Raw genomic sequence first — 12,486 nt, 5'->3', positions numbered from 1 at the left:
CATGGGCTGATTTTCCCTCATAATTCATAAGAGTTGATATGTTAATTTATTACTATTGCTGGTTGAAATCCCTCATGCTTGTGCTTGGCTGCTCCTTTATTACCTCGTATTTTAGATCTTCTTTAGAAAAGAAGAGAAGGGGGGAGGGGGGGAGGGGAGCAGCAACATAGCATTTTTGCATAAAATAAAGTAAAAGTGCGTAGTTAAACTGGTAAAACTAAGCTTTTGTGCAAGAGTGCATATGGGATATGGGTCGTGTGATTTTTCCTCAATCTTGATGCTTGGAGATTCTCAACTCACATACCTTCGCATCCTATTTAAATCAAGGTGTTATTATCAAAATGTATCATGGGATGTAAAGACCCTTAAAAGGTCCCCCCTACCCCCGCAAGATCATGTTCAACAAATGTTATATTTTAATCTAGTGCATGCAGGTTATGAAAACTAAGTACGGGATTGTAATGGACTCATACCACTTCTCAACTAACAACAAGGCCCCAAAACACAAGTCCTAAGCTTACAACTCTCAATTAGTGGGTTTAGCCCATAACACTCAGAGATACTCTACTACAAACTGTCTTCCCTAAGCTTCCCCCCATTTTCATTTATATACACAAGTCCCCAAACTGATCTAGTGGCTGGTTTTGTCTTCACTTGCTGAATTCAAAACTGAAATCCAGAGCCGAATTCAGAATTGAAATCCAGAACAGAATTCAGAACTAAAATTCAAAACTGAATTCAGTTCTAAATTTCAGAACTGATATTCAAAGCTAAATTTCATAACTGATATTCAAAGCTAAATTTAAATATGTGAATTGATTATGAGCATGAGAATTGAATTCTTTAGTCCCTTACATTTTAATGAACCTGATGCAACTGATATTCTGCATGTATCTATCAAAAGCTACATTTTCTGCTTCAATGTTTCCCTCCTTATATTCTTTTAACTTAGCAAATCTCCTCACCATTTCTGGCGAGAGAATGGAAATTATTTTAGAGACCAAGGTAATGCTTATTAACATTAGTGGACACTAGACAGGTTATATAAATTCTTGCTTAGCAATTTAAGTATAAAACACATGCTCAGAATTTTTTTCTCGAATCTACGAACAAATATCTGCTGTAGACATTGTACAAACTTCTAAACTGACTGCCTTGTGTGTTATTTGTAGGAAGAAAGATTTAGATGGCAGACTATGAGAAACTTAGACAAAAAACTATAGAACAAAATAGAATCAGGATGAAGGATTTAGGGGTTACATCCATGGCTTATGAACTGAAGCAGTCGATGAAGGGATCGAAACAAACGAAAAAAAGGAAGAAGGTGACAAAAGATACTGACGAGTATACACCTGATGAAGAGGCTGAACTGAACCACTCAAGTGAAGAGGATGAAAATGAGATAAGGAAAAACGCTACAAACTTGAGGTCTCGTTCAAAGAAGGTGGTTTTTTTTTTCAACTTAATTTTGTGAATCATAATTGTTCAAAAATCATGTAATACTTGTATAATGATTTTCGTGAATACTTAATTTCAGGTTGTGGCATTGAGAGGGAAGATAACCACAAACATCAAGGACACGGCATGTGTCTCTTCAGTACCAATGGCTAATCGAATTAAGATGCATATTCAAGACACCGAGAGACAACACTTAGATCAAGGGTTACAAGGGAGAGATTCAACGCAAAGAAAAATCCAATTGGGCAAATCTACTACACAGAAAAAATCAGCAGTCCATAATCTGCAAGAGAAAGAGGTTGAGATTGGGAATGGTGCCCAAACTAAGACAAGGCAGAGTAAGACAGTGGTTGCCCCTGGTTCACTCAGTGCTTATAGGCAAATGCAAACACAGTTGCTAGAAAAGGAGAGGAGAGCAAAACAAAGTGATTTATTACTACGACGGCAACTACGACCTATTAACATGACTAGTTCACAGCCTGTTAACATGGCTACTTCACAAGTGCATTTGGGGAGTCCACAAGCACAAAGTTTTTCACAACCACAAAGATTTGGACATGACTTACAAGAAGATTATGAGAATCATATGGGTTCAAATGAACGCATTTTGGAACAATATGAAGATGAAGAAGATGATTTTAGTGAGGATTTGAGTACTCTTACCCCTGAGGAGCTAGGAATAATGCAAGATGCACCACTAATGAATCAAGAGCACGAAAGTGAACAAATAGGTAACGATCACTATCATTCCGTTCTAAATATTTTAAGATAGATATGTTAAGAGCCATATATGATTTTAATGACTATGTCGAGTTAATATTCATGTAGCACTTCCAAAAAGTAAGCGAACCAGAGGACCAACTATGTGTAAAAATGTCCATGAATGGACATTAGAGGAACGTAAGCCTATTGTTCTTAATGAAATGGGAAAGCCTATTGGTCCCGATGATCAGACTGTGAATACATTTACAAGATTCTTAGGGACTTTAGCTCATAATTCTTCTCTAGCGTCGTTGAACAGGATTAGTTGGCATTATGTTCCAGACAAGGAACAAATTTGGAGTTACGTGAAGGTATGCACTTTTTTTTTTAACGAATTCAAAAGCTGGCATAATTTATTGCTCCCTAATTTTGTTGTTTAATATTTTACTTAATACAGAAGAAATTCATTATCTCGGAAAATGGGAAAGATTGTGTTTTGTCATCTGTGGGAAAGCTTTGGTGTAGATATAAATGTAGTGTAAAGGCAACACACTTTACTCCGTACGACAATGATGGTGATAGGTTGGCAAATCCACCTAATACAATTCCAGAAGCACATTTCAAAGAGTTGCTAGAATTTTGGAATTTGGAACCAGTCCAGGTAAAGTTATGTTGTTTGTTTCCATTTATATTACAATTGCTTATTTCCCTCTCAAATTGAAATGTGTTAAACTATAAACCGTGTGGTATGCATGCATGCAGGAGGACAGCAAAAAGAAAAGGGAAATAAGTATAGATAAAAAAGATAGGCACACTATGGGTCCTATGACTTTCGCGAGGAAACAACATAAATTGGTATGTTTTTATACCATTTTTCCTTCTTTATCTTTCTCACTATGATCATGTAAACAATATTTATTCAATTCTTGTTTGGATGTGTTTTTTTATTTTAGCAACAACTAGATGTTGAAAACAAGCCACCATCCTTAGCACTCATGTACAAAGAAAGTCGTAAAAGGAAAGCAGATAATAAATACAAGACATCTTATGAGCCCACCCAAAGTAACATCGTAAGTCCTGTTGTCTGCATATTTTTTTGAATATGATTATTTGTCTAAAATCAGTTTTTAATTGTTATATTTCCATTATAGGACAAGATGGAGGAGGTACAAATTCAAAATGAAATTGATGGAGATGTTGCATACTATGAAGTAATGAATAAACCAAATAACTTTGGCCATAGAAAAAAGCAGCCAGGAATATGTTCACTAAGGGGAAAGAGCAGCAATCCAATAATTCCCGATGAGTTCTTAAAGCCCTATAAAGACCAAATTGTGAAAGAAACTGTAGCAGAATTAATGAAGACGCTCAAGCAAATTGATCCTGAAGTGTTGAATACTTTGACACGATCACTTGAAAATGAGTCATCCAATCCAGAACTTACAGATCATATTCCCATTGTACACTCTAATGAGCAACAGGGAAATGAGGTAATGGTTAATGTATAATATTTTAAAAAGCACTAACTCTTATTATTGAATTATTTCATCTTTGTTCTAATTGTTTGATACATGATGCTTTCACACATAGGATCAAATGGATGAAGATGAAGAATAGGGATAGCAACTGATGATCTACAAGAACTTAATTTTACCGCTTTTTTGTTGCTGTTACCGCTGTTTTGCTGCTGTTTTGCTGCTGTTTTGCTGCTGTTTTTTTGCTGTTACTGCTGTTTTTTGCTGCTACTGTTGTCTATGTTGCTGACTCTTGCTCATTCGGTTTGTTGCCACTGCTGTGCTACTGCTAGTTGCTGCCAACTGATGTCTACTACTGCTAGTTGCTGCCAACTAATGTATGCTACTGCTGGAAGCTTCCACTATTGTCTGCTGTTGCTAGTTGCCGCTAAAGAATGCTGATGGCAGCATCTGTTACTATTTTTTTTTTTTGTCCTTACTTTTTCCAAGCTAGAGATAGAACTTAATATTCTTTGAGTTTGGATTATTATATTGTTTGGCCAAACATTAAAATTGGTGTTTATGGATTTTTTTTGTGAGAATTATGAAAGTATTTCAATCCAAATTGTTTTCTATCATGTGTTGATTACTAATTCATATAGTTGTTGTACATATAATTTTTTTTTCTTCTTATATTTAAAAAAAATATAGTAAATAATAATAATAATAATAATAATAATAATAACAAATGTTACCTATTAATCTATAAAGTGTTACATTACTTTGCAAAAAGTGATACATAATGTTGAATAAAGTGCTACTATATGTCGTAACATGATTGAAAAATGTTACTTAATAATCAACAAAGTGTTACATAAGTTCGAAAAAGTGATACATAATGTCGAATAAAGTGATACTATATGATTGAAAAATGTTACTAAAGATAAGTAAGTGTTACATAAGAAATAAATAGTAACACTTTAAAAATGATACTAATCATGTTAAAAGTGATACATAAAAGGGTTTATAATAACACTTTTGAAAGTGTTACCTAACGTTACCCAAAGTGTTACATTAGACCTTAGGTAACACGGGCGGATGTATCACCCAATAAAGTGTTACCTATTGTCTATAATAACACTTTTACCACTTTGTGTAACACTTTTAGGGTGTTACTTAAGGTTAATTATGTACTAGTGAATAAGAGTTGGGATTCCATCTTGAAGATCGTCTTTCTGGCGTTGGATCTTCAGTAGGGCCAATAGGCTTGATTAATCCTCGATCATGGAGACGATCGAAAGCAGCATCATAAGTCATTCCAATGGGCGTAAACTCTCTTTTGGGCTTCCTTTAGATCCTTGATTATCCATGCCTAAGACTTCATTGAGATCAAAGGTACTAACATTGTTGCTAGAGTGGGTGTTTTCGGAGGAAGAAAGATTGTCGTTCTTCTTTCCTTTCTAGCCACTGTTGTTATTATTGGTAGTAGCTTTTTGTTTCGCAAGGTCATCTTCGATTTCAATACCTATGTCATAGACAGCCTTGAAAGTATTCAAATTATGTTGATATTTCAAATGTTTCGAATACTTGTCTTGAAGGTTCTTGATGAACATCCTTACGGACTCCTTTTCAGTAGGAACTTCAACCATATTAGCGGAAGTTTCCCTCCATTTGTTGAAGAAAGAAGTGAAACCTTCGTTTTCTTTTTGCTTTAGCACCTCGAGTTGTCTATGGCCAGTTTCAACTTGAATGTTATATTTGTATCTATCAATGAAAGCGTTTACTATTCCGTCCCAAGTAGAGGTTTTTTCTTTGTCAAGGGAAAAGAACCAATATTGACAAACGGTTTCGAGTGATAAAGAAAACAGTGTATGAAAAAATTTTCTTATCTATCCCCTTAATGTTCATTATTGTCTCGAACGCTCTTAAGTGGAAGTAAGGATTATCTGTTGCCTTGAACCTAGGGATGTCACTGGCATTGAACTTCTGCGGAAGAAGTTCCTTGTCCACTAAGACCCCTTGTGAGCTAATGCCCTGAAATCTATAGTCATTGGATATTTTGCTCAAGCTTTCTTGCATGAGCTCCATTTGTTGTTGCCTCACAGGGTCATTGACTTGAAGAGCTATACTCTTCATCAATTCAGTTAGGTTGGCCACGTTCTTCTTGAGTTCATTAACTTCTTCTTGAGACTCCATTATCTTCTTAGCTCTTCTTTTCCGACTGATTGGTTTATCAAAAAGTAGTACTTGAACAAAGGTGTTGTCTTTGATTAATCGCCCTTCCTTTCTTGACCAAAAACTGTGAAAAGGGAAGTTATGGATACTTTTTGTTAATTATTTGACTCAAACTCTATTCAACATGTAGTAGATAGGAGGAGGCAGGAAGAATGAAGGTTGTGATATGGAGAAAGCATGTAGAGAATGGAAAGACGATGTGGATGGAGAGATATGGAAAAATCAGGAATAGAGTGGACCCCCAACTCAAATGACGGAAAGGAGACTCTTGCATGAACCTAAGACATGGTCATGATGACATATACACAAAGTGTGTGCTAAGACTAGTGAGTGTAGGTGACATGTTTGACTCGTGTCATGACCATGGGACTAGACTATGTGACTAGACTTAATTAAGGACTAAACATGACTATTGTCATTAATAAACTAATTAAACCGATTAAGCAAACTGATTAATTAGACTCGTCGTGAGGACTTGAGCAAAACATGGACTATCGCCGGAGCAACAGAACTGTCGCCAGACGCTAAAGGTCAGCGCCAGACGACAATATTGTCTCCTGGCGCCACATTCCAGATCTCTGCGCCATTATTGGAACATCGATCTAAGACTGTTTCCAGTATTTTACTCTAAAGGGACAAGCCTAAAAACCGTACTAAGTCAAGTTTGATCAATTTAATTAGACTTTAATCATTTGTTAATTAATTAATTAAATTAGCAAAGTCCTTTAGTAAATAATTAATTTATTTAAACTCATTCACAAGTCAAACAAACGATTAGGGGAAATCACATATAAGATATGCACAACAAATAATGCACAAGTAGTCATATAGTCACGATATGATGCAATGAGTTTGCAACCTAACCATGGCTCTAGTTCTCTAAAGTTCAATATATGGGTTAGTCAAAGAGGGTCCATGGTTATGAGTCCGGATGCACCGCGCGGAAGCCTTACCTTTGGAAGGGTTGGCACGAGTGGATGGGACCCCGCGAGTTAAACTCGCTTCCATGGTTTGGTGAATTCAACAAACTCGGATGTACCCTTCGTTGCCAGGAGCGTTCGATTGGGTAGATGGAGCGTGAATCCCCAGAGGGTTATGACCATATGTAGAACACATATGGGTTTCAGAAAAAAGGGAAAAACTCAATCAAGAAGTAAAACCGAGCAAACAGTACTAGAAAACTAGTCGAAACAAGAAGGTAGATTTCTGGCTCGGTATTGGAAGAATTCGGCGCGAGAAAATAGCGTCTGTCGCCAGACGCTGGCACTATCGCCAGACGACAAGACTATCGCCAGGCGACAGCGCCATCGTTTGGCGCTGACGCTGTTTTCTCAGCGCTAATTCCTACATGCCTCGGCAGCTTTCTGTTCTTGAATTTTCCAGTTTTTTCGTAGCGTTATTTCGACTTTAGTTGTGAAAGATATTTCCCTAATTTCCTACGTGTAAAAATCCTATGTTTTTGACGCATTTCGGATGGTCTTTCCAATACGGACCTTTTTATGCATATGCCAATAATGTTAATCAAAATTACGCACATGAAATACTTAGAACTTTTCGAGTCTCATCCACTCATTCTAAATTATTGCCAAAATAAATTTTAGGAATTAAAATAGAAATCCGTCCCTAGTGGAGTCGCCAAAAAACTGTAGGAAATATTTCAAGCATCCCACACTTGAGCCCCACTGTGATCATACCCTTAAGCACGATGGCGTCCAAAGGGAAGGAAGCTAGAGTAAAAGAGTTGCCAACAAGTTTTAGGAACTTGTAAACCGTTCACAGGGTGAAGGTTACACCCCTTAACGATCCAGGAGATCGTTAACTCCAATAGGTCTAGAACCATGACTAAAAGTTCGGGGATGAAGGTACAAATCCAACCTAAAAGAGATTGAACCTGCCCTAAAAATAGGCCTCTACTTTATTCTTCTCATATTCATGTGCGCTTTCTGACTAACATACAATCAATAAATTAACCCTAAACCTGTTTAATCTACGTTGGTTGAATTTAATGCACAAACAAAACTATTATTTGCCTTCACTTGAATTATAATCATATTAGCCTAAACAAGATTATTAATTATCTTATTAAGCGTGATTACAAGTACAAATTCCCATTAAACATGCATAAAAGGTGTAATCAAGCAATAACAATGACAATATATATAATAAGCAACATAATAACAATCATCATCATAATAATAATATTCTCAATCTCAAAGCATAATAATATTAGCAAGATCCTAGGCATGATACTAACAAGATTAATAACAAACCCTAGCATGTCACTAAACATTAAAGATCAAAACTTTATCCCTAACATGATACTAACATGATATTAAGAAAGAAATAGGAAGCAACCTAAACATGATACTAGAAACATACATGATATTAGAAATTTTAGTTATTATCCTAAACATGATACTAGGAATCATAGAGACATCCTAACCTGATACTAGAAATTAATAAAATAATCTAAGCATGCTTTCTATATCAAAAGAATTAAAGCAACTACTTACTTGGATGCCTCGTATCTCTTTCTAATAACAAAATACACGCGTTAGTAACTTCAAGGAAAATATTAAATCAAACAATTAAACTAAATAATTGAAATAGGAATTTGGGACCAAACCCTCAGAAATTATAAACCTTTTCATTTCTAGGGCGAAGGCAACTTCGAACTTGGCTAGGTGTGTCTAGAACTTGTGTATGTGGAATTTTGTAAAAGGGAAGGTTTAGAAAAAGGATAGAGAGAATAAGCTTCTAGCTGTTTTAGAGGGAGAATAGAGAGAGATGATTGTTCTGAATGATTAAAAACGGGGAGGTATGACCCCTATTTATAGAAAAAAAATAACTTGGGATACGATAGAAAAGAGTTCGAGTCCCATTCGGAATAAAAGACCTCCTGTCGTCAACGACGGGAGTTAGCGCCAGACGACAGAAGCAGCGCCAGGCGACAGGTAGCAACGCCAGGCGATAGACCTGTCTTTGGCGCTGGGACAATTTTTTTGCGGATTTTGTTTTTATCATATCTTTTGATCCAGAAGATCCAAATAAGTTATATAATATGTCGTTGGAAAGATCTTGAAGTGTAATTTCTAACCCAATTAAAATCAGATTAAAATATTTTGTAGAATAAAAGATATGGCCGAAATAGTGGAAGGATGTCAGTTTTGGATAGAGTTTCGTATTCCATTCATATCTTTTTCGTCATAGCTCGGAATTAATATTACAATATATCATTGGAAAGATAATTTCAAGATCTTTCCAATCATATAAGATTTGGATAAAGATTATGAGGCACAAAAATAATATCTGACTGTCTTTGAACATCTTTAAATTCGAATAGAATTAGGACTTAAAAAAGGAAAGTTTTTATTCAATTTCAAATTCTATGATCTTATGTTTTCAAAAAGGATAATTAAGATCTTTTAGAAACTCATAGAAGCTTCTAATTAATCCTAATTAGTTTAGGAATAGGATTAAACCTTTGGACCCTCCACATGATCATTGGGTCGTAGGTAAAATCCAGTTTGGGCCCAGTTGAGTATTTTGGCCATAACTTTCTCATTATTCATCGGAATTGGGCTTATAATATATCGTTGGAAAGGACTTTTCAAGCCCCATCCAACTACACTATTATTGGATCCTTATCATGGACCAAACTAAACTGGATTGGACATTTTTCATAAATAGGGTACCAAAAGAAATATTTTCAAAAACAGAAAGAAGTATTTTTATTAAAAACAACCACATCACTAGACTTTTCACATTTTACCTTGTTCGATAATCAAGCGACGTGAACGATATTCATCACTGGGTTTTGTTTTTTGGGAGACACATTTGGGTGTCTACAGCGTCGATTTTTATAATATGATTGCATCTCATGTCGATATCATATTAATCTACAAATCTTTTCTTGAAATCTGAGTTAGAATTACAAAACAAATGATTACTATGTAATCCATTTGAGCACGGCCATGCATTTTCTGAATTCTCCCTCTATAAGGGGCCAGGACACATTCCTAATTAAATAGGTAGACTCAATCCAATCTTGTGAATTCAAAGCTCCCACTCAATTCTTGAAGTAACCGGGAAACATCCTTTAAAATCTCCAGTTACGGGTAGACGTTTGAATGTACCACAGTTAAATCAATCATTGAATGGAATCAATGTTCCACTCATGTCAAAGGAATCCACTAATATATCCGAAAGCTTTATACTTGAATTTCAAAGTAGGTCTATAGTTCGGTCATGCATCATTCATGCATATCCATGTGATTGACCGAGCATCACTACGCTCCTATAGCCCATGAAATTGCGTTATCCAATCAATCTTACATGCTAGTCCTTGTATTGAAATCATTTATGTCCACTTTAATGATTTCGAACTAGGAACTTTAATAATATATGGATTTTGTTCACCTGTGGGGTTTCATTCACCAGGTCATCAACCTGATGAGCCCATCAATCCATAATTATTTTGGACAATTTAATATCAAAACCATGATTAAATAAGGTTGAAACTTTGTTTCAATTGATAAACGTAATTCTGCAAATTAATGTATTACTTATAAGATATGTTTTTTCAAAACATACACAACTTAAATTACGTAACTTGCTTCAATTTAAGAACCTTAGTATGACTCTCATACCTTGATCATGGAAGGGGTTTAATAAGTACAATTCATGAGACATTCTCATAAATATGAATTTTGCAACTTCTAAATTTTATAATAATATTCATCTCCATACACTAAGAATTTTCCTTCGTCCTTTCGCAAGGAATGAACTTAGGAATTTCTAATTTGTATTCTAACATTACATTGGATTTCGATTGAAATCTATCATCATCACTTGTCCTTAAAACACGTGAATCAAATAGACGAGCATAGTCCATGACATGCATGATGCATCCTTTGCAAAATGCATAAGGAGCATCACTCAAAACCTTAATTTCATCAACCTTTCTCAAAGCATTGAATCTTGTGAAGTTTTGTGCCATGTTATATGGGATTGAAACTCTTTTCAATATAATGTTGAGCCTCATAAGAATCTTATCATTATAAGCTTCTTAATTAACTAAGCTTAAACATCCTTTGAGACCTATCTCTATAGATCTTGAATCCCAAATGTACTCATCATTTTCTTCAAGGTTTTTCAAACAAAATGCATTAACCATCACTTAACTCTTTAAGCAATGAATAATCGTTCTTTGTACTAGACCAAGAAGACTGTATAGCTCCCACTAAACATCTTGTATACATAACACCTTCATTTATGAGAACATCAAACAATTTTGATTAACTCACAAAATTAAGAACACTAACTCCATGATGTTTATTTCAATCCATTAAAGGATCTTTTATGCATCCCTAGGATTATTGGTTTTTCAAAATCATTCTGATTGTATCATATATAAATCTTCTTTCATGAACAATTTCAAGAAAGTGTTTTGAAATCCATCTACCAAATCTCATAAGATAGAAATCGCTAAAATATCTTTAATAGATCTTTGCAACATGACTAACGTAAAGATTTTGTCGTAATCATAGTCATAATATGAATTAGTTGAATCTTTTACCAAGTCTTTGCTTTAGTTAGAAAACATTTTTCTTTCTAGTCTGTTTTGCTTATAATGGGTCTCACCCAATTAGGCAAATTAATCAAGTGTCATACACTTGCTTACAGACTTAGAATCTATTTCAGATTTCATGGTTTTTAAACCGCTTGGAGTTATAACTTGTCAAATCATCTTTATTACTTGCATAATCATCATGTTCCAAAATGAATACTTTAGAACTCTTAGTCAATATGGAATCATATTTCTTTGGCTAAGTTTTACATATGCTAGTCATCATTGTGGGTTTTTATGCAACAATTGAAACTCATACAACAACTTTGTTTAGTTTTCAATGAGAAACGACAATAGAGGATGTGCACTTGGAATGTATGTACTACCTTCGACACATGGTTATTATTCCCATTACACTTAATGAAACCACACGTTGTCATTTAAAACATGAGGTGAATCATGCTCATATTGTTGCTTTATTTGATAACTTCTTAAATTTCTTCAAGATTTTCGAATTAACTTTTCTTGAACTCTTTCAATGCTCTCAAACTTTTCGAGATTCTTATACTCAATTAACTTTTCTTGAAATCTTTCAAGGCTCTCAAACTTTTCGAGATTCTTATACTCCCACTTGCCTTTTGAAGAGGCACATTTAGCATAGGGTGAACCAACCATAGTTTGAACCATGTTTGTTTGTTGCTTTTCTCAAACTCTTTCGAGATTTACACTACTCCCACTTGACCTTTTGGAAATGACATCTTTTCCATAAGGGCATTTATTTGATCAACGAACATTTTGTGCTAAGTATGACTTGTGTAGTAGTACCCCGTGCTCTGTAGAGGAATCAAACGTGTATCAAACGATTTTATACACCTTTATTCTCTGCTTTGTAGAAAGACTTTATAAGAACTTTTCTTATCCATATCACATATGAAGCCTTTTCTACTTTTGATTTGACATATGTAGTTTATTTAGTTTTGTAGATCATCTTAAAAGTATATCCCTTGAATAATGGTTGGAAGATAGGGTATTTTCATCCGTTATCAAATGTATCTCATATAGATTGAT

At 34.8% G+C, this 12,486-nt stretch overlaps 1 protein-coding gene across 1 annotated transcript; it reads left to right on the top strand.

Annotated features, from left to right (window-relative positions):
- Window positions 1-3,317: 3,317 nt before the first annotated feature.
- LOC145572453 (uncharacterized) lies at window positions 3,318-3,914 on the top strand. Its single transcript, XM_081631432.1, has 2 exons — window positions 3,318-3,650; window positions 3,751-3,914. Exons 1-2 carry the CDS (start codon window positions 3,318-3,320, stop codon window positions 3,775-3,777), a joined length of 360 nt encoding a protein of 119 aa, XP_081487558.1. The 3' UTR covers window positions 3,778-3,914.
- The last annotated feature ends 8,572 nt before the right edge of the window (window positions 3,915-12,486 follow it).

The sequence above is a fragment of the Chenopodium album genome, chromosome 12 (genome assembly GCF_948465745.1).
Source record: "Chenopodium album chromosome 12, dcCheAlbu1.1, whole genome shotgun sequence".
NCBI lineage: Eukaryota > Viridiplantae > Streptophyta > Magnoliopsida > Caryophyllales > Amaranthaceae > Chenopodium > Chenopodium album.
Note: the sequence above shows the minus strand (reverse complement) of the source record. Positions and strands in the feature narration are given on the sequence as shown.

What these genes read in the sequence shown, in the direction of transcription:
- LOC145572453 (XM_081631432.1), top strand. Translation starts at nt 3,318, where the DNA reads ATGGAGGAGGTACAAATTCAAAATGAAATTGATGGAGATGTTGCATAC. An exon ending in ATGAGCAACAGGGAAATGAG is followed by an intron (nt 3,651 to 3,750) that starts GTAATGGTTAAT and finishes TTTCACACATAG; the next exon opens with GATCAAATGGATGAAGATGA.